Below are 26,709 nucleotides of genomic sequence, written 5' to 3'. Positions count from 1 at the left end.
GCTGCCCGCCGCCGCGTCCTCAGGCCCCGCAGCCTTGGCTGCCTCGACGCGCCGACCCGTGCGACGTCACCGCGCCCTCCAGGGCCCGCCCCCAAGAGGTGGACCCCACCACCCATTGGTCAGTGCGCCCGCCGCTCGTGAAGCCCGCCCACCGCCGCCTTCCAGGCCCAGGCCCTCGCGCGTCCCGCCCTCCTCACCAAAATGCTGCCTCGCCTTTGGCACAGGCTAGGCTTCCCGCAGGTGATTGGCTGTAAAGAACGCCTGTCAAACTTACGGAAGTCGGCCTTCCGACTTCCGGCCCCTGGACCGCCCCGCCCGTTCTCCTCTGACCGGGGTCCTGAAGCTGGGAGGCGGGATGCTGAAATCCTGCATCCCTATTCCTGCCTACCTTGGGCATGAGATAACGCGAATCCAAGGCCCAGCTCCGGCATGACAGCCCGTGAGGTGAACCCTTGGGCTGCTTTAGTCCCTGAGTGGCAGTTTGCTTCTCTGTAAAATGCTAACCATATTCCAAATACATAAAGATGCAAATTAGAAAATTGGTCTGGTGTTGCCACTAATGCTTGAGAATTTTTAAATTTTTATTTATGTATTATATTTTGCTGTGTTGGGTCTTCGTTACTAAGTGCGGACTTCCTCTAGTTGTGGCGAGCAGGGGCTACTCTTCGTTGCGGTGCGCGGGCTTCTCATTGCGGTGGCTTCTCTTGTTGCGGAGCACGGGCTCTAAGCGCGCGGGCTTCAGTGGTTGTGGCACGCAGGCTCAGTAGTTTTGGCGCAAGAGCTTAGTTGCTCCGCGGCATGTGGGATCTTCCCAGACCAGGGCTCGAACCCGTGCCCTCTGCATTGGCAGGCGGATTCTTTTTTGTTTTCTTTTGTCTTTTTGCGGTACGCGGGCCTCTCACTGTCGTGGCCTCTCCCGTTGCGGAGCACAGGCTCCGGACGCACAGGCTCAGCGGCCATGGCTCACGGGCCCAGCCGCTTCGCAGCATGTGGGGTCTTCCCAGACCTGGGCACGAACCCGTGTGCCCTGCATCAGCAGGCACTCTCAACCACTGCACCACCAGGGAAGCCCTGGCAGGTGGATTTTTAACCACTGAGCCAACCAGGGAAGCCCCTTGAGGATTGTTTTGTGACTCCTTTTAAGCTCAAGATACATGATAACAACTAGCATTGATCGAGCCTTACTGAGTACCAATCAACAACCCGAGGAGGTAAAATACATTAATATTTTACCCATTCTATAGTTGGGGAAACAAGACCCCAGAGAGGTTAGGTAACCCACCCGGAGTCACACAGCCGGCAAAGGCGTAACTGAGATTTATTCCCAGAGAGGCCCGAACCCAAAGCCCACGCTAAACTAGCTCAGATACCATCTGACACGGACCTGTGTCTTTTGGTCCTTGCTGGCCACCATAACCTCGTGCAACCGCCCTCCCCCCCAGGCCCTTTTTCACTACAACACCATTTGCCTTCTCGCCTCAAGCATCTCATTGAGATGGCACCAACTCTTTCCTCCTCCTGCCTGGGAACCACCTTCCTCCACTCTTTAACTCCTAAGCACACTTCAGTGCACAGCTAAAGCAGCACTTTCTCCCATATCCAGTTTCCCCTATTACATCTTGTATTTGTCACCATTAATGAACCAAGAGTGATACGTTATTAACCAGTCTGTACTTTATTCAGAGTTCCTTGTTTTTCCCTAATGTCCTTTTCCTGTTCGAGGATCCCGCGTCACATTTAGTTATGTCTCCTTAGGTTCCTCTGGGCTTTGAGCTTCTCACACTTTCCAGTTTTTGATGACTTAGACAGTTTTGAGGATTGGTCTACTCCCTCAATTGGGATTCGTCTTTCTTGTGGTTAAAGAGGGGTGACGGGTTTTAGGAAGACCATACAGTGCCATTTTCATCACTCCTTATCAAGGGTCCATAGTATCATCCTGACTTATCACTGATGTTGACCTTGGTCATCTGGCTCTAGGCAACGTTCATCAGGTTTCTACAGCTCTTTTCCTCCCCTTTCCATACCTTAACAAGACACATATTAGTGGAGGTATAGGTCTGGGCAGTCTGGGAGTACAATGGCCACCCTCCTGGCCTGGAACCCCACACCAGCACCTCATTGTCCCCATCCGCCTTCCTGAGGACAGGCATGTAGAGTGATAACCCACGCATAACGTTACAAATCTTTAGGGTAAAGTTTGAATGGACAAATCCAGAGAATCCTACAAAGGAATCCTTGCTGTTTGTTCAAAGAGCTGCTCCTAGCATGAAAGTTAGACTGAGGCTCCTCCCACAACCCAGGCACAAATCAGCCCCCAGGGTGCTAGTCAGCACTGCAGTAACCACAGGGAAGTTTTGATGGGACAAAGCTGAGCACATGGCCAATTTTCCCAGCCTGCACTGACTGCTAAGACAGCACCAGCGCCATCAGACTATGGAAATATGTTTACAGCTAAAAGTAACGGTCCTGGGCTGCACTGCCCCCATTTCAAATGCTCAGTAGACACATGACGCCAGTGGCTGCCCCTGCAAACAGCACAGATGTAGGACAGTTCCACCGGCTGGCCCCACGTGACAGTTGGACAACTGGACTCGCCTGGATCACGTGAAGTCTCACGGACTTCTGCCTCAGCCCTGGACATTTGGAGGTGATACTGAACACTGTGTATTGGAGCGTAAACAATGGCCTTGCTCACCGGCACAGGGAGTCCATTCTAGCTGAGCGGATGGAGAAAGACCATGGACATGCATGCACGATCACCACCATATCAAATTTATTATTCCAATGGCACTAATACAGCTGGAGGTGCTCATGGTGACACTGCACAGGATTTCCTGCCTTCTAGCTTCTGTCCAAAGAGAACATCTACCCGCTTGTTCCTTCCCCCTTTCCGGAGGAAAATCCACTACGGGCCATTTACCCAAATAAACCTCTTAATGCGTTTATTTTTAACTTTTTTTGGACATGTGAATTTCCCTCTTAACAAAAAAACTTTGGGTGTCCCATCTCCTCCCCCATCCCTACCAGCCAGATAAGTCCCTGCTATGAGGGCACTTCTGTTGCCTCTGAAATCTAGAAATAAATATCAAAAGAAACGGCATCAAGTGTTCATGTTGAGCGATGGCACGGAGCGGGCCCCAGAAACTTGTCAGGCAGAGCGTTACTGGGTCTGGACAGCCTCAAGGTGTCGTGGAGAATGTGGGGCTGTTGCTGTGGTCACCTGTCCCTGGGCGCAGGGGCTGCGCCGAGTCCCACCAGGCAGCGGGCTGCGGGGAGGCTGCCTACAACTTGTCCAGGAAGTTGTCCAGGGCCGGGATGCCTTCCTTCAGACCTTTGCGCTTGCGCGTCTCTGCCACCACCTGGCTGGGGCGGCTGGTGCTGTCGAAGGGGTCACCGGGCAGGATCTGCCAGTGGTCGAACACACACTGGGGAAAGGCCTGGCCGCCCGTGTTGGACCTCAGGTCAGCGGTGAAGCCTGTAGGAGGCACAGAAACGGCACTCACCGGGCAGCCCAGGCAGCCTCACGGCTCCCTGGCAGAGGCCAGGAGGGGAAGGTGGGAACACAGGCCCACACCAGAGGATCACTGAGTCCAGACTACCTGGCTCATGTCAGATGTCAGGCCCATTATCCTATCCCTCACCCAAAGGCTCCCTCTCAAAGGCTACTGATTAATAAGTGGGGCAAGGCTGGTCCTTCCTGGGCCTCTGGTCTCCACCTGCTCCTTCTCAGGATGAACCAGGGCTCCAGCACAGCTTCTCTGCAGGCTTTGCTCTTAGATTTACAGGCCCAAGGACCTTCCCCCTAATTCAACAGTCCAGAGGCCCAAATGAGAAACAGGGCACCTCCATCTCCACAATTGTGATGCAGAAAGCAACAGCTCCCATCAGACCCACCCTGTGCCATGCACAACAAGAAAGAACTGGGCCCCTGGGACTTCCCTGGTGGCGCAGTGGTTAAGACTCTGCGCTCCCAATGCAGCGGGCCCAGGTTCAATCCCTGGTCAGGGAACTAGAGAGCCCACATGAATGCCGCAACTACAAGTTTGCATACCACAACTAAGGAGCCCGTGAGCCGCAACTAAGGAGCAAACCTACTGCAACTAAGATCCAGCCCGAGCAAATAAATACTAAAAAAGGTAAGAGAAGAAATGGGTCCCGTCCTAGACCAGATGGGCTGAATGTCTGCTGGGCTCTACCCCAAAGGCAGCAGGCATCTGAGGACCACACCAGACTGGCACTTACCAAAGGACTCATTGACAGGCAAGTAGGCCTTCACAACAAACATGGGGGTGCCGGCCACCTGGGTCTCCTCAAAGACGTGGCCCCGCTTCCTATTCAGGACACCATAGATACCACCAACCACTTGTTCTGGACACTGTCAGGCAAAGAAAGGCTATTAGCAGCTGTTGGGCAGGGTGGGACCGGGAGCAGCAGCTGGGGGGGCCAGGCTTCCCCACCTGGATCTCCACAAGGTAGATGGGCTCCATGAGCCGGGGCTGGGCAGTCAGCACGCTGGCGTACAGGCAGCGCCGGGCCGTGGGGATGATCTGGCCGCCCCCGCGGTGAATGGCGTCCGCGTGCAGTGTCACATCGTGTACGTCGAAGCGCACGCCCCGCATGTTCTCCTCACACAGCGCCCCCTATGGAGGAAGGGGAACACCATCAAGAAACCGCCTCTACTGCAGCTCCTGAGAACTGGTCTGCCAGAACTGTCTGTGCCAGCTCCTCCAGATCTCACCGACAGGGACCATCTCGGCCTCCCTAGGGTCCCCTTCCCAGGAGGCAGGACCACAGCCCCACCCTGCCAACAGGGAAACAAGGACAGGAGGACGCCCCAGTGACAAACCCACCAGAGCTGTGCCTGAGCAGCCCCTCACCTCCTTGGTGGCCCACTGGAAGCCGGCCACCACACTGTCCTTGATCTCGTTGAGGTACTGCACGCCCTTGGTGATGTCAGTGAGGATGTTGGGGCCGGTGCCATCAGGGCCAAAGCACCAGATCTTGCGGGCCTCGGCCACGTCCCACTCGTACTTCTCGGCTAGGTAGCGGGCCCGCTGCTTGAGCTCCTGGCGGGAAGACACCTCGCCCTTGTCGATGTCCTCAGCCAGGCCGTCGGGGAAGGGCCGTGCCTTCATGTACAGCCTGTTGTGCTTATTGGGGGACTTGGACAGGCAGAGCACGTTAGACTCCTCACTGACGGTCTCTCGGTACGAGACAACTGGGTCGGATTTCTGCAAAAGGAGCACGCGGGTCAGGTCAGGTCTGCCACAGGAACCAGACACCTGAGAGGCATCTTAACAGACGGTCTTCCTAATAACGAGGCCCACTTAACAGTGGCAGTGGCACAAAAAACAGAGGAGTTTGATCTGATGGCACAGAGCCATGCATGTCTTCTGTGTAAACATGAGGTGTGCAGCTACTCCCTTGTAGGAGGAAGCCCACTGCCAAGAGGGCTGGTGAAACAGTGAAACTCCACATATACGGTATTAACTGGGGAAAAAAATCTCAAAAGATCCAAGTACTAAGCCTAACCCCACACCCCAGCATATTAGTTTTCTAACATAGAGAACAATGGGGAAAAGCTGTCACCGTGCCTGAAAAAAGAAAATTTCATTCCTGTAAGTAGAGAGAAACGAAAAGACAGAAGCTTAACAAAGAGAACCATACGTAAAGAAACCAAATCCACGTCTGAGAACAGACACAGATCTGCGCTCAGTTCTGTGGGGAAAAAAAAGGAGGATGGAAACCAGAACGCACCAGCTGGGCGTGGGGCCGGCTACGTAAGCCTCAGTGTATGCACTTCCCAAGAGCTTTTTAAAAAATTTGTTAAGAAGCAGACTGCTCACACACCAGCCTTGCCAACGCATCTAAGCTGGTGTCACGACAGCACATATCACCTGGCAGTAACGGATGGAAGGACAGAGAACTGAGTGGCCCAGTCAATGGGTCCCTCAGAGCCCAGCCTGGACCCAGGGCCCTGCCTTGCCCTCCGTCCTGGGGACAGCGGGCCTCCGGCCACCAGAGCAGCACCAGGCCTCACCTTGATGGGAATGCAGGCGTGATCCTCCTCCAGGTCCTTGAGGCAGATCTCCAGATGCAGCTCCCCGGCACCCGCGATAATGTGCTCCCCGGACTCCTCAATGATGCACTGAAAAGGGCCACGTGTCAGCCTGAGCACAGACCCCGGGACAAATGCGGGAAACCCAAGGGATTCTAGGGACAGGTAGAAAGCCGGCTCCAAGCTTTCCTCCAGATGGAAAAGGCAGACTCCCAAAATGGGGTTTTGGGGGGAAGACAGCAGGGTCCTCTTTACTCGTTTTCAACATTAACCTTCTCTAAGGACCCTCCGTACACAACCAGCCTGTCAAGACCCAAGGAGCCTACGAAAGAAATCGGGTTCCTGGGTGGAAAACCACCATTTAAATTAAGGGCAGCACCTCTACCAGGGCAGGTGTACCCAGCACAGCTGGTTTTCTCAAAACAGAATCTCTACTTGTGTGAGAAGCCAGCAGAATCTTTCGGCTCAGCCACACCGCATAAGCCAACAAACCACCGCCGCCGCCGGGGCCCACCCACCTGCACCATGGGGTCCGACTTGGCCAGCCGCTTCAGGCCTTCCACCAGCTTGGGCAGGTCGGCCGGGTTCTTGGCCTCCACAGCCACCCTGACGACAGGGCTCACGCTGAACTTCATCACCCGCATGTTGTGGGCATGCTCGAAGGTGGTGATGGTGCCTGTCTTCACCAGGAACTGGTCCACGCCCACCAGGCCCACGATGTTGCCACAAGGCACGTCCTCGATGGGCTCGACGTAGCGGCCCATCATCAGGATTGTCCTGGGGGAGACACAAAAGGCCACAATGCATCGGCACTGGGGTGGCAGATCCCCAAATGACCAAAGACAAGCCTCCTTTGTCTTGGAGCCTGCGGCTGTCTTCCTGTCTGAAGAGGCAGTGCCACCCCACCCTGGGCCAAGCCCTGAATCTATCTTGCAACCCAGGTCTCAATGAGAGTTTTGGCTCCTGGACACTGGGACAGAGCCACCTGCTCATTAACACGTGCCCTGTGCAGGACTCTGCACCCTGACCCAGGCCAGACATGCGTGCCACAGGGAAACCGGTGGCACTCGCAGGTCGCAATACAGTCAGGGCCCCGAGGAACTAGCAGGAATGGAGGCTCTTCCCACTACCCACACCTGGACTGGGTGGCCACCCGCCATACATCTCTGGGGTCAGAGCCTGCTCTCTGGGTATTTTAAAATGTATGCTGCCACCGTAATTTCAGCCTAACTGCTTCCCAACTCCGGGCTGTGCCTCACTGTGAATCCCTAGTGGGGAGGAGGAGACACTATTTCCTGGTGGGCCTCCCCTGGCCAAGTCTACATTCAGATAACTATCACCCTTCCCCCTTCACTGGCTTGAGGGACGAAAGGGAGGCTGCTGGGCACCCTCTGCCTCACGGAGCACCTCACCTCTGGATTGGCTTCAGGTATAGGTCTTCCTTCTTCCCGGGCGTGTAGTTGGGCCCCATGATCCTGACCTTCAGGCCGGTGGACACCAGCCCTGAGAAGACCCGGCCGAAGGCATAGAACCGACCTTTGTCAGAGGTCGGCACCATTTTGGAAATGTACATCATAAGAGGGCCTTTGGGGTCACAGCTTTTAATGCCTGAGGAGAGAGAAAGGAACCCCCCACAGGGGAAACTGATTCCCTGGCAGCTCAGCTTTCCAGAATTCTGCAACTCTGCCCGGCGTTCTAACCCCAGGATGCAGGCACACCCCACGTACCCATGGCGGCCTCGTCGTCTGGGGGCCCCTCGTACAGGAGCTCACAGCGGTACTTCTGGGCCGTCACGGGGGAGGGCAGGTGGATGGTAATCATCTGCAGCAGGGCATCCCCGGCAGGTAGCCAGCGGCGCATCACTGCCTAAAGTAGGGGATGTGAGAGAGGAACAAAAGAAATGACTTGAGAAAGAATCTACAAGAGCAGTGTAAAACACCTGGTGTCTCCTACCCACCCCTGCTGGTGACAGAGCTCCTGCTGGTGATACTTCTAACATAAGCCTGGGCCCAGCGTGGAGCCCTGACTGAGACCCTTACAGCCAGCTGTCTGATTACCTGAGAAAATGGCACTCAAGCTGGGATGGGGACTCACAGGATGGCCGCTCCACTCACCTTCAGAAGTGGTTTGCCTTCTTTGTCTTTATCTTCACTGTCCAACTTGATGTCCAGTTTTTCAATTAGTTTTGCCGTCTCCTCTTTCTTGAAATTCATGATTGCATCAAACACCTGACACCCAAGAAACATGGCAAAGTGGGTTTGGGAACATACTGGAAGCCTGAAGCTACCTGCTTCCTGCTCTGGAGCTTTAAAGGCCATCTTCACTTACCGCCAAAGGCCTGACCCAATTAAGCAAATCACGGGGACACTTCTCGACAGATTGTTAGAAGAAAAAAAAAAAAACCTTTCTATTTTCAGATATTGAACGTGCACTCCCTAAACTCACAGGCTCGCAAACCCTAGACCCTCCTACCTCATCTCACTTGCTGCCCAGTCAGGGAGGCTGATGGTCCCCCTGATGATGAAGCCCAGGGGTCGGGCAGACTTCCCTGTCAGGGTGGAACCCTGAGGGCGTTCTGACCTCATGCAGCCTCATCCTTGTCCCAGGAGCTGCCTCTGCAGCCTGGCCCTGCCTTGCCCCATGGCATCTTGCTACTGGCTGCAGCAGGTTGGGTACCAGATTCTCAGGGAGCCCCACGGCCCTGGGGACGCCTACCTATATCAAGCACACGCCAGCTCACCTTGAAGATGGGGTCCAGGATGAGCTGGCAGAATGTCCGCGGCAGCTTCTTGCCATCTGGGCTGTTGGCTGACTTGCTGAATTTGCCGTTGGCTGGATCAAAGTACCTGTCAGACAAGACTCAACCCAGGTTAGGGGAATCTGGGGGGTTGCAGGTGTGAAGGACCCCACGGACACTTGGACTATGTCTCCAGCACTCACCGGTCTCCCCACAGCTTCTTCATCATGTCCTCCACCTTCCTGGCCCGCTCGGCAGGCCCCAGCTGACCCTCGCCCTTGGCAGCAAACTTGGCCACGTACATCTCTGCAAACTGCTTCAGAGTGAAGGCCCAGCCGTGGAGACCAGACCCGAAGCCAACAGTACCGAGGACAGGGTCAATCTGAGAGAGCAGGAGAAAGCTGTGAGTTGGGACAGTTGGACACAAACCACATCAATGAAGCCCCCAAGCACCCCGGCCCTCAGACACTGGATTTCTTCAACAGCCGTCAGGTCAAAGTGAAGAAATTTTAGTCATCATGTACAGGGTGCCCAGCTCTGCCCCCATCACGAGGGGGTGTGCGATGATGCCACAGGCACTGCCCCATGCCCCTCTGTTAGCAGGCTGAGCTGCTACCCCACAGCCTCCACCGAAGTCCAGCCTTCTTGCCATTCCAAGGTTCCTGGCAACCTCACCTTCCAACCTCCCAAGAATCCCCAGGAGGCCATGGCTTCACAACAGTGGTATCCCAAGGGCAGCCCCGAAGGAGAAGACCACAACCCTTCCAGTCTGCATGAGGAATGCTGCCCACCCGGTGGGAGAAGTGGGAGGGGGTACTAGGAACACAGCAGGAAACGGCGATCTGCCAAGGGACCCCGACTTCAGCAGTCAGGCAATCTTACCATGATGTTGCCCATGGGGCCGCTCTCGCCCTCCCCGTAGGTGGAAATGATGACGTTTACATTCTCCACGATGCGCTGGAAGGTCTGGTAGAGCTCCTCGGGCTCCAGCTGCAGCTCAAGCAGGGCCCGGTCCATCTTGTTCATCATCAGCACAGGCTTGATGCGCTCGGCAATGGCCTGGCGCAGCACCGTCTCTGTCTGCACGCACACGCCTGTGGACCAGCAGGGGATGAGGCGTCTCCGTCGGCCAAAGAGGGGACAGCCCCAGATTCCCCGCCATCCGTGGGGAAGCCTGCTGCTTACCCGACACGCAGTCCACCACCACCAAGGCACCATCGGTGACACGGAGGGCGGCTGTCACCTCTGAGGAGAAGTCCACGTGCCCAGGGGAGTCAATGAGGTTGATGAGGAAGCCAGAGCCATCCTTGCTCTGCTTGATGAAGTTCAAGTCATTCTCTGAGAGCTCGTAGAAGAGGGAAATGGCCCTGAGAGATTGGGACAGGTTACCCGGATGGAGGCACACCTCAGCCTGGCTCCTAACCTGCTCCCACTAGCCCTGTGGTCCATCAGGTTCCTGCCCACGGGAGTCGGGGTGGATGCTCTTGATTCTGAAGTGAGGCTGTAATCCAGTAAAAAGCCAGACAGATGCTGCAACCTGTCTCCTCCCCCCGCATTACTCATCCCTAGAGATGAACTGCAGACTTCCCACACAAGAGCTATCCTATCCAGGGACATTTACCTCTGCAGCACCCTCTGCTGGGAACCACCACCTCCCTGGTACAGATGCAATGGTACCAGAGTCCACCTGCTTCCTCTCAGGCTCAACACACCTGATTTCAAAGAGCTGCTACACAATCAGGCAAGATCCAGAAACCCCAAAGACTACCTTTCACTCTTCCCTCCCCAGCTGAAATGAGTCTCAGAGCCAATGACCAAGGAGATGTTACCAGACAGCTGTTGTTACAGCCTCTTTTTTTTCTTTTTTTGCGGGGGGAGGGGGGGTTTTCTCACCCTCTTAACATCTGGGGCCAGAAAACTCACAGGGGGCCACCATAGGTAAGGCAAGACCTTTAGCAGTATCCTTGGATGCCAGCAGCACCCACCCAGACTTCTCCAGACAATGCCAAGAGCCCCTCGGCCCCCCTCCTCTCAAAATCCCCTTAATACCACCCATCACTGTGCCTCTCCCACAGGAGACAAAGGTTCCCATCTCACTAGCTGAAGCCCCATTGTCCCTCACAGTCCAAAAATCCAGCACCGATGTGCTCATCTCCCCAGAAACCTGTCAGGAAAGAGTTGGCTATTGTCTGTCCTCCCTACCCACCGCCCAAGGACTCTGCTGAGTAAGCACCTCCCCCCCTCCCTGTCCAGAGGGTGCCAAGGCTTTGCTCACGTCGACTTGATGGTGATGCAACGCTCCTGCTCGTCCTTCCGGGTGTCAGTGAAGCGGGTCTCCCCAGCCCGGGCGGAGGCTATGATACCCGCCTTGCACACCAGGGAGTCCGTCAGAGTGGACTTGCCATGGTCCACATGGGCGATGACGGACATGTTTCGGATGTTGGCCTTCTTGTCCATGATGGCCCGGATCTGGTCTACTGTGAAGTTCACCTGGGCGGGGGCGGGGGGGGGGGGGGAAGCAGGGGGACGACTCAGGATGGCCCGGCACTCCAGGAATGAGGCTTGGCACTGAGACCTTGATCAATAGAGGCTGCTAGGCCATGGCCAGAGAGAGCTGGTCCTGGCACTGCCTCAACTCCCACCCAGATCCCCCTTTCTCTGTTGACACCCCTTTAAAAGTGCAATTCACCCCGTCCCTGAAAAGCCAGACGCTGGTTGTCACAACCCAGAATGAGTACTGGAGAGTAAGTCTCAAAGAGTGACAACAGATTTCCTTTATAGTATATTGGCGTATCTGGGGTCCAGCCGAAGTTCCCCCCACTGTGTTGCCACTGGTTCTACCCCCAGCCTTCCCCCAACCAAAGGGCCTCTTTAAAATCCAAGGTCACCTCTCGCTGTGCAGGGTGGGGGTCAATCAGGTAGAGCCACGCACCCTGCCCCTGATTCTTAAATATGCCACCCCCAGTCGGGTGGGAGGCTGGCGCAGCCCTAACAGGCACGAGCCTCCACCTCGTAGTTCTGGAATCAGGTGTTCACAAATGGGAGGTACAGGGAGGACCAAGGTTACACAACGTCAGGAGACGAGACACTTCTAAAGGTCTTACTCTTCTCTTCTTTTGCCATTTCCTTGCCTCCCCCGGCTCCCGACAGAAAATCGGCTCAAACTCCCAGCCCACGGGTTACATAAGGCGGCTCCCCTCTCCCCGCTCGCACCGCGGCGCCCGCCATTACAGCGTCTGCCACATCATCATACCCCCGCCCCGCCTCCGCCCCAGCTCCAGCCGGGCCCGGGGTCCTAGAGGCGGCGGCGCCCCCGGAAGCGGAGCTCGGCTAGCAGTGCATCGCGCAGACATGGCGGCAGCCGCTTCCCCAGCCCCGGGCCCGCCGGCCCCGCCGCCGCCGCCATGTCTCCTCTCAGTCAGCGAGGCCACAGCTCTCCAGGCATGGTAGGGCCGGCCCTACGGAGGCCCCGCCGCCGATTCAGGGCGCCCGTTGAACAGCGTTGCTCACCATGGTGGCGGATGGCGGTGGATTCTCCCAGGCAGATCCGAGTGTGGATAGCCGCGCCGAGGATGGCGGCGACGACGGCGGAAGAGAACGCTGACGTCAACACCCGAGCTTTTATAGGCCGACGCCGGTTGGGCGGGTCATCTGACCCCGCTTCTGGGGCGGGGCGAAGCGACGCCCCGCGCAGGCGCATGGACGGCCTCCCACAGGGTAACCCTTGTGCGTCGGCGCCGCTGCTCTAATATAGAGGGTCTGCTTTCCACACTTGGATTTTCCCTGGGGCGTGGTCCGCCCGGTGCAGGGTGCACGCCTCCCGGATGCAATACTTAGGTGCAAAAAGCCGTTTTAGCTGAGAATGTTAACCATATCATAGCAACTACATCAGTCTGCAAAGTGCCAAGCACTCCTATTAAAAGCAGATTACAATATTAATGGGGTCTGTAGATTGCACCAAGGTTAATTTCCTCGGTTTGATGTTAGGTAAGATGACAGTACAGGGGTAAGAGTACTAGGAACCTCTCAGTACCATTTTTGCAACTACCTGTCTATTTACAAGAAAAAAAAAGCTTTTTTAAAGTCAAGTATTAATCACTCATTTATTCCACAAAGACAGATCGAGCGTCTACTATACCAGGCACTGCTATAGGTGTTGTGGATATAGCAGTGAACAAAACACCTTATTAGCTCCACCACTTTAAGTGTTCTTACAGTAGATACTCGTATTTTTCTATTCTTCAGTTTCCTTATCTGCGCAATGGGGTCATCAGTACGACCTCACTGTGGGAGAGTAAAATTCACTAAGTATATGTACAGGGATTAGCGCCGTGCCTGACACAGTTCTCAATACACGTCAGCTATTTTTAATTAGCTATCATTACTATTAATAAAACACATTTCAGGTACTGGTTTGCCCTGTCGCAAGCACGGGGGCTAAGCGCTTTTCTACATGCGCAATCTCATTTTCTACTTCATTTTCTCTCCAGGGGGAGGCGCAGGAAGACTATTTTGCATTTGTGTCCTAATATGACCCTAAGAAACAGCTGTATTTCAGATCTCTGGCTCAAGAGAACGAATTGGCATTCAATTCAGTATTTTTATTCTTGGTAAAGAGCCCAGCTCAATGCCTGGTGCACAGTAGGCGCTCATAAGTATTTCTTGCACCAATTAATGATATTCTCATTAGCGTAAATAAACCCCTTTCAGTAAATCTTCCCCTAAATTCACTCTGTCAAAAAGAGGGGGACTACAGTGCTTTCCCTGCGCTGGGAGCAGGGGAGATGTGCGTCTGTAAAAAGCCATGCAAGTTCGGGTCTGGACTCTAAGCCTATGCACTCCTCCCTCCGCAAAGGCTGCGCGTTTTGCTTTGTAAAGCGCTATCACAGCCCTGATTTCGTTTAATCAAAGACTGCCATCACTATCCCGCGTTTAACCCAGGGGGAAACTGAGGCAGGAAGGAGCTGCTCCAGAAATATCTACCGAACGACCGAGGATCGGAGCCGCAGAGTGGCAGGCAGCAGACGTCAATGCCCGAGCTCAATCCCGTATCTTTAACAGCTGCGCCTGTGTTCCTGACACGTTATGTTAATTTTACATGGCAAGCGCATGCGCCGTCGGGGGGACGCGATTTCAGCAGATGGGTATCCAGTTTCCCATTCTTAATAAATGATTTATCTTAATTTTTTTTTTTTTTTTTTTTTTTTTTTTGCGGTACGCGGGTCTTTCACTGTTGTGGCCTCTTCCGTTGCGGAGCACAGGCTCCGGACGCGCAGGCTCAGCGGCCATGGCTCACGGGCCCAGCCGCTCCGCGGCATGTGGGATCTTCGCGGACCGGGGCACGAACCCGCGTCCCCTATATCGGCAGGCGGACTCGCAACCACTACGCCACCAGGGAAGCCCCTATCTTAATTTTTAAAAACTGTTTAAGTGCACTCAGCACTAACTGTATGCTGGGCTCCGTCTTAGGCACTTCACAGCACTTCCTTGCAAATTGGAACATTTCAGAGATTAAAAGTAAAAGTTTTCTCGTTAAGAGGGTTGAATTTGCTCCCAAGTGAATAGATTGCTTATTGAGAAATTTTAACTTAATGTAAATTAAAGAGGCCGGGGAGAGTTTAAGGGGAATGGGGAAATTTAAGACATTCCCTCCCCTCTGTAACCCTCCATGCAGAGGTGTTCCACCCCCCCCAGCTGCAGGGATGGGGCCAGATGTTGGCAGGGGACAACTCCCCACCGCCATCCCCAGACCCAGAAGCCTGGGGAGGAGCAGGGCTTCAGCACAGAGCAAAAGCAGACAGCCAGGCTCAGGGTCTGCAGTAATAAATACAGCTGAGGGTAAAGGGCGGGGAAGAAGCACGAAAAAAAGCAACCGCTGCAGAAAAGCTCTGCTGCGCGTGCGCTCGCTGCGGCGCGGGGCGGACACGGAGGTCCCGGCAGCGGCTCCTGCTGACCAGAGGCCGCCACTGCACGCCCCTTGCATCTGCCTTTTGATGCTGTTGAGCGCGTATTGGATACCCATCACTACCCTTTAAATCAATTAATTCACGGGACTTCCCTGGTGGTCCAGTGGGTAGGACTCCGTGCTCCCAATGCAGGGGAGCCGGGTTCGACCCCTGGTCGCGGAGCTGGATCCCGCATGCATGCCACAACTAAGAGTCCACATGCTGCAACTAAAGATCCTGCATGCTGCAATGAAGATCCCATGGGCCGCAACTAAGACACAGTGCAGCCTAAATATTAAAATATAATAATAATAAACCAATTAATTCACGTAATCCTCTCCACACCCTGGACTTTGTGTGGGCTCATTTATGCAGGAGCAAATTGAGGCTCAGAGAAGTTAAGTGATTTCCCCAAGGTCACACAGCTAATAAGGGCAGAACCAAGTGACTTTAAAAGGCATGGTTTAGTGGTCCACCCATACGCTGGAATATTACTCAGCCTTAAAAAGGAAGGAAATTCTTCTCTCTTTTTTGAGGCACTTTTATTTTTTTTTTTTGAATTTTATTGTATTTATTTTTTTATACAACAGGTTCTTATTAGTTATACATTTTATACATATTAGTGTATATATGTCAACCCCAATCTCCCAATTCATCCCACCACCACCACCACCCCCACTACTTTCCCCCCTTGGTGTCCATATGTTTGTTCTCTACATCTGTGTCTCTATTTCTGCCCTGCAAACCGGTTCATCTGTACCATTTTTCTAGGTTCCACATATATGCATTAATATACGATATTTGTTTTTCTCTTTCTGACTTAGTTCACTCTGTATGACAGTCTCTAGATCCATCCACATGTCTACAAATAACCTAATTTCTTTCCAAAAAGGAAGGAAATTCTGACACAGGCTACAACATGGATAAAATGGTATGCTCAGTGAAATAAGCTGGACACAGAAGCACAAATATTGGGGAATTCCCTTGCGGTCTAGTGGTTAGGACTCTGTGCTTTCACCACTGAGGGCCCAGGTTTCATCCTTGGTCAGGGAACTAAGATCCCACGAGCTGCATGGTGTAGCCAAAAAAAAAAAAAAGGACAAATATTGTATAATTCTACCTATATAAGGTCCCTAAAGGAGTCAAATCCAAGGGACAGAAAGTAAAGTGGTGGAGGCCAGGGGCTGGGGGAGGGGGAGTCAGTGTTTCATGGGGACAGAGTTTCCGTTTGGAAAAATGGAAAAGTCCTGGAGATAGATGGTGGGGATGGCTGCACGACAACGTGAGTGTACTTAATACACTAAACTGTATACTCAAAAACGATTTAAAAGGTCAATTTTACGTTATGTATATTTTACCACAATTTAAAAGAAAAAATGCATGGTTTAGTCAGGGAGCAACTCTGCTCCACTACTACTTTCCTAGATGGATTCCAGATTTGGTTGATCTGAAACCAGAAATCCTGAGTTTAGATTCTGCCCTCGCAGCCTGTGTGAACTTAGGCAAGTTACATAATCTCTCTGAGCCTCAGGATCCTTCATGTAAAACGTTGAATGATAACAGAACCTATTCTATTCTGGGGCTCTTGTGAGACTTAAAGAAGTTAATATAAAGTACCTAGCACAGTGCCTGGCATACATTAAGCCCCGTTGAAGAATTTGCTCCTGTTATGGGCTAAATTGGGCCCCTCCCCCAAACATATATATTAAAGTCTTAACCCCCCGGTACCTCAGAATGTAACTTTATTTAGAGACAGGGTTTTTATGTTTGTTTGGGGGTTTTTTTTGGCAGTACGCAGGTCTCTCACTGCTGTGGCCTCTCCCGTTGCGGAGCACAGGCTCCCGACGCGCAGGCTCAGCGGCCATGGCTCACAGGCCCAGCCACTCCGCGGCACGTGGGATCTTTCCGCACCGGGGGCACGAACCCGCGTCCCCTGCATCGGCAGGCGCACTCTCAACCACCGCGCCACCAGGGAAGCCCTAGAGACAGGGTTTGAAAGAAGCAATTAAGTTAAAGTGAGGTCTTTAGGGTGGGCCCTAATTTAATATGACACCAGTCATATTGGTGAGATTGGGAAAAGACAGGCCCAGAGGGGAGACCACACAGGGACACAGGAAGAAGGCAGCCATCTGCAGGCCAAGGAGAGAGGCCTCAGCAGAAATCAACCCTGCCAACACCTGGATCTGGGGCTTCTGACCTCCAGAGCTGTGAGACAATAAATTTGATGTTTATTTACCCATTTTGTTGTGGCCTCCCCAACAAATTAAAACAGCCCCCATTGTGAGATAGAAACACCAGATTTTATATATTGCAACCATTCCTTCTAGGAGCATTTATTAGCACTTACTACCTGCTGCATTGAGGAGAGCGAGGTACTCTCCTCGGGCACAAAATTTAAGGGGGGGGAGCTCCAAAAAACTCAGTCCTGATGGTTTTTGTTTTTTTTTTTTTTGACTGCACCACAAGGTATGTGGGGTCTTAGTTCCCCAACCAGGATAGAACGTGTGCCCCCTGTAGTGGAAGTGCAGAGTCTTAACCACTGGACTGACGGGGAAGTCCCCGATGATTATATTTTAGCATCACTTTTTAAACTTCAAATAAATGCAAAAACAGTCCATGATGAGCAAAGCATCCAAATTTTAAAGAAAGATAGGACCAGGGACTTCCCTGGTGGCACAGTGGTTAAGAATCCGCCTGCCAATACAGGGGACACGGGTTCGAGCCCTGGTCCGGGAAGATATCACATGCCATGGAGCAACTAAGCCTGCGCGCCTAGAGCCCCTGCACCGCAACAAGAGAAGCCACCGCAATGAGAAGCCCACGCACCACGTTCGCGGCAACTAGAGAAAGCCCGCGCAGCTACAAGGACCCCAAAAATAATTAATAATTATTAAAATAATTAATAATTATTAAAATAATTAATTAATTAATTAAAATAATTAATTAATTTTAAAAAAGAAAGATAGGACCAGTATTATTGATTTCTCCTCTTCTCTCAGGGTCCAGGATAACTGCACACATCTCAGGGTTAGGTAGTCCCACTACATGCTCTAGGGGTGTTCTGTAGCATGGAATGTTCTGGAATAGTCTTAGGAAGGGGTGTACTGCTTCTCTGGATGGTTGAACAGCTGAGTTTAGGGAGGTCTGGTGGGGCTGCATGGTGGGAATGGGTGGTCCAGTGCTGGTTCCCAAGATCACTGAACTGTGCAGAGGTCTCACGGAGGAGACGGATTTGCTGGCCCTTTCAGAAGGTTCTCACTGTACAGATGCAGTTTACAGAGGCTAAAACTGAGACTCTTAGAGGGTAAGTGAAGGTGGATCTGTTCCCGACTCCGCCTCCTGTGAGGGCTCCCAGCAGGTCCACAGGGACTCACTGAGAGCCCTAGGCAAACTGTTTTGCATTTCTTTGTAAATCTGACCCTGGGACCTCAGGCTGAGGGACTTTCCACCCGCCCCGCCCTTCCCCGCCTGCAAACACACCCATCAGTTTTGCAGCCCAGCTCAACCTTTTTGCTTGGAATTCCTCACATCCCTCCAGTCTCGGCACTCATTCGTCTAGCAAATGTTTTCCTGGGAGCCTGTCAGAGGAAAAAAAGAATCCCTGCCCACGAGGAGTTGACCCTCTGGTGAAGGAAATAGTCAATCGAATATCTGCACAAATGGAAGCTTTCAAATTGTGCCAGGAAGGAGAAAGAGAACAGGCAAAGGAGAGGATAGAATAGGGAGGGCTATGACCTAGCCTGGGGGATCCCAGAGGGCTGCCTGGAGGAGGTGATTCCTTAACTGTTACCTGAAAGATGACCAAAGTGGAGATGGCATTCCAGGGAGAGGGAGCAGCAGATACAAAGACCCTGAGGTGGGAGGCACAGTGAAGAAACAGTGTGACTCTGAGTGTAAAAAGAGCAGAAGGGGTACTTCCCTGATGGTCCAGTGGTTAAGAGTCTGTGCTTCCACTACAGGGCGTGCAGGTTCGATCCCTGATCAGGGAACTAAGATCTGGCTTGCCGTGCAGCACCATCAGAAAAAAAAAAAAAAAAAAAGCAGAGCGGGCAGCTTTAGATGGACCAGTCAAGGCATGACTCTGAGACAAATGTTGGCTCATTTTTTCAAAAAGGGCCAAGTAGAAAACATCTTGGCTTTTCCGGCCACACGGTTTCGATCACAGCTACACAACTCTGCACGTAAGCAGCCATAGATGACACATACTCAAATGGGCATGGCTGTGCTCCAATAAAACTTTATTTATGGGCTCTAAAATTTGAATTTCATACAATTTTCACGTGACATGAACTATGATTCTTCTTTTGATTCCCCTCTGGGACTTCCCTGGTGGTGCAGTGGTTAAGAATCCGCCTGCCAATGCAGGGGACAGGGGTTCGATCCCTGCTCCGAGAAGATCTCACATGCCGCGGAGCAACTAAGCCCGTGTGCTACAACTACTGAGCCTGCACTCTAGAGCCCGCGTGCCACAACTACTGAGCCCGTGTGCCACAACTACTGAAGCCCGCACGCCTAGAGCCTGTGCTCCACAGCAAGAGAAGCCACCGCAATGAGAAGCCCGCACACCGCAACAAACAGTAACCCCTGCTCGCCGCAACTAGAGAAAGCCTGCGCGCAGCAATGAAGACCCAACGCAGCCAAAAAAATAAATAAATAACAAATAAATAATTTTTTTGAAAATGTAAAAACCATTCTTAGCTCACTGGGGCACACAAACAGGCAGTAGAGGGGGATACGGCCCCTGGGCCTTAGTTTCAGACCACCCCACCACCCTGCCCGGCTCTGGGAGAAGGGTGGCCCTATAATTTATCATCTAAATAAGAACAGTTTACATTTGCAAAGTTGCGATTGAATTTTTTTTATATATATATACATATATATATATGTATGTATTCTTTTTCAGATTCTTTTCCACTAAAGGTTATTATAAGATATTGCATATAATTCCCTGTGCTCTACAATAGGTCCTTATTGTTCGTCTCTTTCGTATATAGTACTGTGTAACTGTTAATCCCAAACTCCTAATTTATCCCTCCCCTCCCCCTTTCCCCTTTGGTAACCCTAAATTTGTTTTCTCAGTCTGAAGCTGTGATCGAAGTTTTAACCAAAATACAGAAATGGCATAAATCAAACGTATAAAATCTGATGCCTTTCACAAAGTAAACGCATGCCAGTAGCCAATATGAAAATCAAGATACAGAATGACCAGCCCTCAGAAACCCCAGAAATCCCCTGTGTCTCTTCCAGTCACTACCCAAAGATACCCAGCATCCTGTCTTCCAACAACACAAACTGGGGAGGGGGGGGCTATTTTTGAATTTCATACACCTTGAATCACGCAGCATCGCCTTTTCTTGTTTTTAACTCTTATTCCTTATTTTTTTGGCTGCGTTGGGTCTTAGCTGCGGCATGCGGGATCTTTCATTGCAGCATGTGGGCTTCTCTCTAGTTGTGGTGTGTGGGCTCAGTAGTTACTGCACACGGGGCTTAGTTGCTCTGCAGCATGTGGGATCTTAGTTCCCTGACCAGGGAGTGAACCTGTGTCCCCTGCATTGCAAGATGGATTCTTAACCACTGGACCACCAGGGAAGTCACAGCAGCATGGTCTCTTTTCAGTCCAGCTTCTTGCAGTCAACATTCATACGAAGGTTTACCCATGTTGGGGATGACTGTACTTCACCTGTTCTCACTGCTCCATTCTCTTTCTGAGACCCTGGCACAATTTACTTATCCGTTTCACTGTTGGTGCGCATTTGGGCTGTTTCCAGCTTGGGCCGGTTATGACTAATGCGGCTATGGAACATTCTAGCACGTGTCCTGGCAGCATTTCTGTTGGGTACATACATAGGAGTGGGAATGCTGAGTCATACACTGTGCCTGATTCCAGCTTGAGTGGATGTAGGCATTCACCAAATTGCAATTCAGGACGGGTTTGAAAGCAGAAGGGACTCGAACTGATTTACACCAGAATGATGGTTGTAAACCAGGCTTATCTCAGGCCCCTGGGATGTGTGGTCCCCCAGGGTATAGGGGAGCATATGAGTGAAGAACCCCAATGAGCCGAACTCTGATACCTCCTGTGCCTGATGTAAGCCTCATTTGTAAAATGGAACGGGTAATCCTCACCCTACAGCACAGGGTCACACCCAGGAGTGATTTTGCCCTCAGGGTACGCTGGGCCATGTCTGGGGACCTTGGTAATTATCACAGCTAGGGAGGGGGGCTCCTGGCATCAAGTGGGTGGGGGCCAGGGAGGCTGCTCCATACCCCACAGTGCCCAGGACGGCCCCCCAGATAATGATCTGGCCACAATGTCCACAGTGCCAAGGTTGAGAAAAACCCTATATTTGATCATTTACAACATGGTCTAAATTTTTTGAGTGCAGATAGTATTCATTCATCCAACACATACTTAGCACCTCCTGTCTTCCCGACATTGAGTGAGGTTCTGGGGACACAGAACAAGCATCCCTGTCCTGGGGGGCTTATAGTTTAGTGAGAGATGGCAGGGAGGACAGTAAACAAGTATGTCAGATGGTGAGAAGTGCCATGGAGAGAAGTGAAATAGCATTAGGGAACGCTGTACTGGGGGCGGATGGTAGCAAACACTTTATATGCATAAGGAGATATCAGAGCAGAGCCCTGAAGAAGATCAGGGAGGGGGCAATTGTGGGTGTCTGGGGGAAGGGCATTCCAGGTGGGAGAAACAGCTTGGGCAAAGGCCCTGGGGCAACACCATGCTTGGCATATTGAAGGAACAGCTAGGAGTTGACTGAAGCAGAGTGAGTGAAGGGGAGAGAGAGAGGAGGGAGGTGAAGATGGGGGGTGGGCAGGGCCTTGTGGTTCACAGGGAAGATTTGGGCTTTTACCCTGAGGGAAGTAGGATCCCAGAAAGGCTGGAGGGCTGTGGGCAGAGGAGGGGCAGGACCTGACTCAGGTACTCGGGGGCGCCCTCTAGTGGCTTCTGTGGGGAGGACAGACCACGGTGGGGGAGGAGCTGCAGGGGGGAGGCATGGCCTTGGGGATTGTGCTGGTCCAGGAGAAAGATGGTGGGGGTGGGCTTCCTTGGTGGCGCAGTGGTTGAGAATCTGCCTGCCAATGCAGGGAACACAGGTTCGAGCCCTGGTCTGGGAAGACCCCCACATGCAGCTGAGCAACTAGGCCTGTGAGCCACAACTACTGAGCCTGCAATGAAGAGTGGCCCCCGCTCCCACAGAAAGGAAGACCCAACACAGCCAAAAAAAATATATATATATACATAAATAAAAAAAGATGGTGGGGGTGGGTGGGAGGGAGGGAGACGCAAGAGAGAAGAGATATGGGAACATATGTATATGTATAACTGATTCACTTTGTTATAAAGCAGAAACTAACACACCATTGTAAAGCAATTATACCACAATAAAGATGTTAAAAAAAGTAAAAAAATAAAATTAAAAAAAGATGGTGGGGGCTGAGGAATGGAAAAATAAAATGTGGTCCATTCACACAGTGGGATATTATTAAGCCATAAAAAGGAGTGAAGCACTGACACACGCTACAACGTGGATGACCCGAGAGAAGCCAGACACAAAAAGCCACGTAGTGTGTGATCCCATTTATATGAAATGTCCAGAACAGGCCAATCCACAGAGACAGAAAGTGGGTTAGTGGCTGTCAGGGCCTAGGGGACAGGGGAGTGACTGCTAATGGGGATGGGGTTTCTTTTTGGGGTGATAGAAATGCTTTAAAATTAGAGCACAGTGATATTAAAACTCATTAAATTCTACATTTAAAACAAACCCGGTGGACTTCCCTGGTGGCGCAGTAGTTAAGAATCCGCCTGCCAATGCAGGGGACACGTGTTTGAGCCCTGGTCCAGGAAGATCCCACATGCTGCAGAGCAACTAAGCCCGTGCACCATAACTACTGAGCCTGTGCACCACAACTACTGAAGCCCACGCGCCCTAGAGCCCGTGCTCGGCAACAAGAGAAGCCACTGCAATGAGAAGCCTGCGTACCACAAAGAAGAGTAGCCCTCACTCGCCACAACTAGAGAAAGCCCGCGCAGCAACGAAGACCCAACGCAACCAAAAAATAAATAAAATTATGAAATAAATAAATAAAATTTGTTTATTTAAATAAATAAAATAAAACAAACCTGTTGACTCTGTCCATTTCACCCCATCCCCCCTGGCCCCCACCCTGGTCCAGGACCCCATCATCAGTTGCCTGGGTGACTGCACCAGCCTCCTCCCTGGCCTCCTGCCTCTGCTATTATTCCCCACCAGCCATTTTCCACAGCTGCCAGGGGGATCTTTGTAAATACAAATCATATCTTACCCTGGGTTAATTAATTTTAATTTGGTTAATTTTAATTTTTTTTTTTTTTTTTGGCCGTGCTGCATGGCATGCGGGATCTTAGTTCCCCAACCACGGATTTAACCTGTGCCCCCTGCGGTGGAAGCATGGAGCCTTAACCACTGGACCACCAGGGAAGTCCCACTGGTTAATTTCATGTGTCTGCTTGGTTGAGCCATGGTGCCCAGATATTTGGTCAAACATTATTCTGGCTGTTTCTGTGAGGTGTTTTCAGATGAGATTGATATTTTAAGTCAGTGGACTATTAAGTAAAGCAGATTCCCCTCCCTCATGTGGGTAGGCCTTATCCAATCAGTTGAAGGCCTGACTAGTACAAAAAGACTGATCTTACTAAGCAGGAATTCTGCCAGGAGACAGCCTTCAGACTTGAGCTGTGACTTCAGCTCTTCCCTGGGTCTGAATATTCAAGGGCAATTCCAATGTACTTGTTTCCCTAGGTGACACTGGCAAGTTACATAACCACTCAAGACCTCAGTTTTCTCATCTGTAAATTGGACCTAATAATGGTACCTATTTCATGGGGTTGGTGTGAGGATGAAATGGTAGCACATGTTAAGTGCTTAAAACAAGGCTTGGGACTCCTCTGGCAGTCCAGTGGTTAAGACCCATGCTTCCAATGCAAGGGATCGAACCCTGGTCGGGGAACGCGGCCAAGAAAACACAACAACAACAAAAAAAAAACACACGAGGCTTGACAGCAAGTATTAACTGGTACTGTTACCATCAGCAGATTACAGTGATTTCCGTGGAAAGTGGCATTGGTGGGTCAAAGGTTAATTGACCTCCTTTTTCTGAAAGGCAGTCAACCCAGCCATTTTCCACACTGGCTCTTTTAAATATTCTCAGCTTCTCTTTCTCCTCATATTTTGAAAAATAAAATACTAAACACCTGGTAGAAAGGCCTCAGGTAAAGCAATCAAAAATATCAATTTGCGGGCTTCCCTGGTGGCTCAGTGGTTGAGAGTCTGCCTGCCGATGCAGGGGACAGGGGTTCGTGCCCCGGTCCGGGAGGATCCCACATGCCGCAGAGCAGCTAGGCCCGTGAGCCATGGCCACTGAGCCTGCGCGTCCGGAGCCTGTGCTCCACAACAGTGAGAGGCCCGCGTACCGCAAAAAAAAAAAAAAAAAAAGCAGTTTGGAAGGAAAGAGGAAAGGGAGGGAGGAAGGAAGGAAGGGCCAAATCTAGCCTGACAACTGTTTCTGTACAGCCTTTGAGCTAAAAATGTTTCTTTTTCTCTTTTCACTGTTTGAACCAAAGAATAATATTTCATAATATGTAAAAATTATATAAAACTCAAATTCAATGTTTAGAAATGAAGTTTTACCGGCCCACAGCCATGCCCATTGAGTTAAGTCGTTGCTACAGATGCTGTAGCCCACAAAGCTGAAAATATTTATTATCTGGGCCTTCACAGAAAATGTTTTCCCACCTCTAATTCAAAACAGTGTCTAGCATGTAGTAAGTGTCTGATATTTGGAGAAATTATTACTGAATATCTGATGGAAGAATCTGATGCAGTTTACCACTTGACTCTGCTCTTTGGAGAGGGTCAGGCCTGGATTAAGATTCTGGCTCTGGGGGACTTCCCTGGCGGTCCAGGGGTAAAGAATCTGCCTTACAATGCAGGGGACACAGGTTTGATCCCTGGTTAAGGAACTAAGATCCCACATGCCCCGGGGCAACTAAGCCAGTACGTCTCAACTAGAGCCCAAGTCCTGCAATCTACAGAGCCCACGCACCCTGGAGCCTGCGCACCGCAACTAGAGAAGAGAAAACCCTCACGCCACAACGAAGAGCCTTTGTGCCACAACGAAAGATCCTGCATGCTTCAACAAAAGAACCCCCATGCGGCATCTAAGACCCGATGCAGCCAAAAATAAATAAATTAATTAATTAATTAAATCTTAAAAAAATAAAACGATTCTGGCTCTGCCTATGTCTGGGCAGGTTGCTTCCCATGTCTGAGCCTGGGTTTCATCATCAAAAACCAGGGGTCAACAAGAATGCTGATCACACGGAAAGAGCTTGATCTGGTAGTTCTGTGAGAGCTCAGCAGCCTTAGCTACTGAATATCATGACTCCCTCATGAGTCCATAACCCTGGCCTCAACGATAAACAACTTACAGTCCATTTTGTTTCATCCACCTTTCCCCATGCCCTCCTCATTCTTTTTTTATTTTTTTTCCAGGCCAGGCCACACAGCCTGTGGCTTGTGGGATCTTAGTTCCCTGACCCGGACGCTCAGCAGTGAAAGCAGAGTCCTAACTACTGGACTGCCAGGGAATTCCCTCCTCATTAGTTTAAAGCAAATCCTATATCATTTCTTCTGTACATATGCCCTCATGTATTCTTTATTTTTTATTTTTTTTATTTTTATTTTTTTTTGCGGTACGCAGGCCTCTCACTGTCGTGGCCTCTCCCGTTGCGGAGCGCAGGCTCCGGACGCGCAGGCTCAGCGGCCATGGCTCACGGGCCCAGCCGCTCCGTGGCATGTGGGATCTTCCCGGACCAGGGCACGAACCTGCGTCCCCTGCATCGGCAGGCAGACGCTCAACCACTGCACCACCAGGGAAGCCCTGCCCTCATGTATTCTTCACAAAGACTCTTTTTATTTTTTTCTCTTGTATTTTATTTATTTATTTAATTTTGTACTGAAGTATAGTTGATTTACAGTGTTGTGTTAATTTCTGGTGTACAGCAAAGTGACTCAGTTACACATATATACATATGTATATTCTTTTTCAGATTCTTTTCCATTATGGTTTATTACAGGATATTGAATATAGTTCCCTGTGTTATACAGCAGGACCTTGTTCTGTATCTATTTTACATATGGTAGTGTGTATCCGTTCATCCCAAACTCCTAATTTATCCTCCCCACCCTCCCAACCAGTGCCTTTCCCCTTTGGTAACCATAAATTTGTTTTCTATGTCTGTGAATCTATTTGTTTTGCAAATAAGTTCATTTGTATCATATTTTAGATTCCACATACAAGTGATATCATAGGTATTTCCCTTTCTCTGTGACTTACTTCACTTAGTGTGATAACCTCTAGATCCATCCATGTTGCTGCAAATGGCATTATTTCATTCTTTTTTTTATAGCTGAGTAATACTCCATTGTATGTATAAACCACATCTTCTCTATCCATTCATCTGACAAATGCTCTTTCCATAACATAGTCGTAGCACCATTATCACACCTTCAGCTGTTCCAACCGTGATGGTTGCAAGAATCTATAAGTGATCAAAGTTCATAAAACTATACATGACCACCACCACCAGCAACGAAAACATGCATGTAAAAACCGGTGAAATCGGGCTTCCCTGGTGGCGCAGTGGTTAAGAATCTGCCTGCCAATGCAGGGGACACAGGTTCGAGCCCTGGTCCGGTACGATCCCACATGCTGCAGAGCAACTAAGCCCGTGCGCCACAACTACTGAGCCTACGCTCTAGAGCCCACAAGCCACAACTACTGAAGCCCGCACACCTAGAGCTTGTGCTCCGCAACAAGAGGAGCCACCTCAATGAGAAGCCCGCGCACCGCAACGAGGAGCAGCCCCTGCTCGCAGCAACTAGAGAAAGCTCGCGTGCAGCAACGAAGGC

The 26,709-nt window shown here is 51.2% G+C and overlaps 1 protein-coding gene and 1 non-coding gene across 3 annotated transcripts; both read right to left on the bottom strand.

Annotated features, from left to right (window-relative positions):
• Nucleotides 1-2,756: 2,756 nt before the first annotated feature.
• EEF2 (eukaryotic translation elongation factor 2) lies at nt 2,757-12,386 on the bottom strand. 2 transcript variants are annotated; one of them, XM_065875068.1, is made up of 15 exons: nt 12,306-12,386; nt 11,071-11,285; nt 9,981-10,162; nt 9,678-9,889; nt 8,999-9,177; nt 8,799-8,904; nt 8,173-8,286; nt 7,786-7,924; nt 7,471-7,666; nt 6,577-6,835; nt 6,041-6,148; nt 4,878-5,231; nt 4,458-4,640; nt 4,243-4,375; nt 2,757-3,475 (listed from the first exon to the last, which is right to left on the bottom strand). In XM_065875068.1, the coding sequence occupies exons 1-15, from the start codon at nt 12,306-12,308 to the stop codon at nt 3,282-3,284; spliced, it is 2,577 nt and encodes an 858-aa protein (XP_065731140.1). In that variant the 5' UTR covers nt 12,309-12,386; the 3' UTR covers nt 2,757-3,281. The 2 variants fall into 2 exon arrangements, with proteins under 2 accessions (XP_065731140.1, XP_065731141.1); XM_065875069.1 differs by lacking the exon at nt 12,306-12,386 and adding an exon at nt 11,900-12,032.
• LOC136121780 (small nucleolar RNA SNORD37) lies at nt 9,255-9,319 on the bottom strand. The gene has a single exon (XR_010655791.1). It is a non-coding gene; the product is annotated as a small nucleolar RNA SNORD37 (small nucleolar RNA).
• Nucleotides 12,387-26,709: the final 14,323 nt, after the last annotated feature.

This window comes from Phocoena phocoena, chromosome 3 (assembly GCF_963924675.1).
Source record: "Phocoena phocoena chromosome 3, mPhoPho1.1, whole genome shotgun sequence".
NCBI lineage: Eukaryota > Metazoa > Chordata > Mammalia > Artiodactyla > Phocoenidae > Phocoena > Phocoena phocoena.
This window is presented reverse-complemented; position numbering and strand designations above follow the sequence as displayed.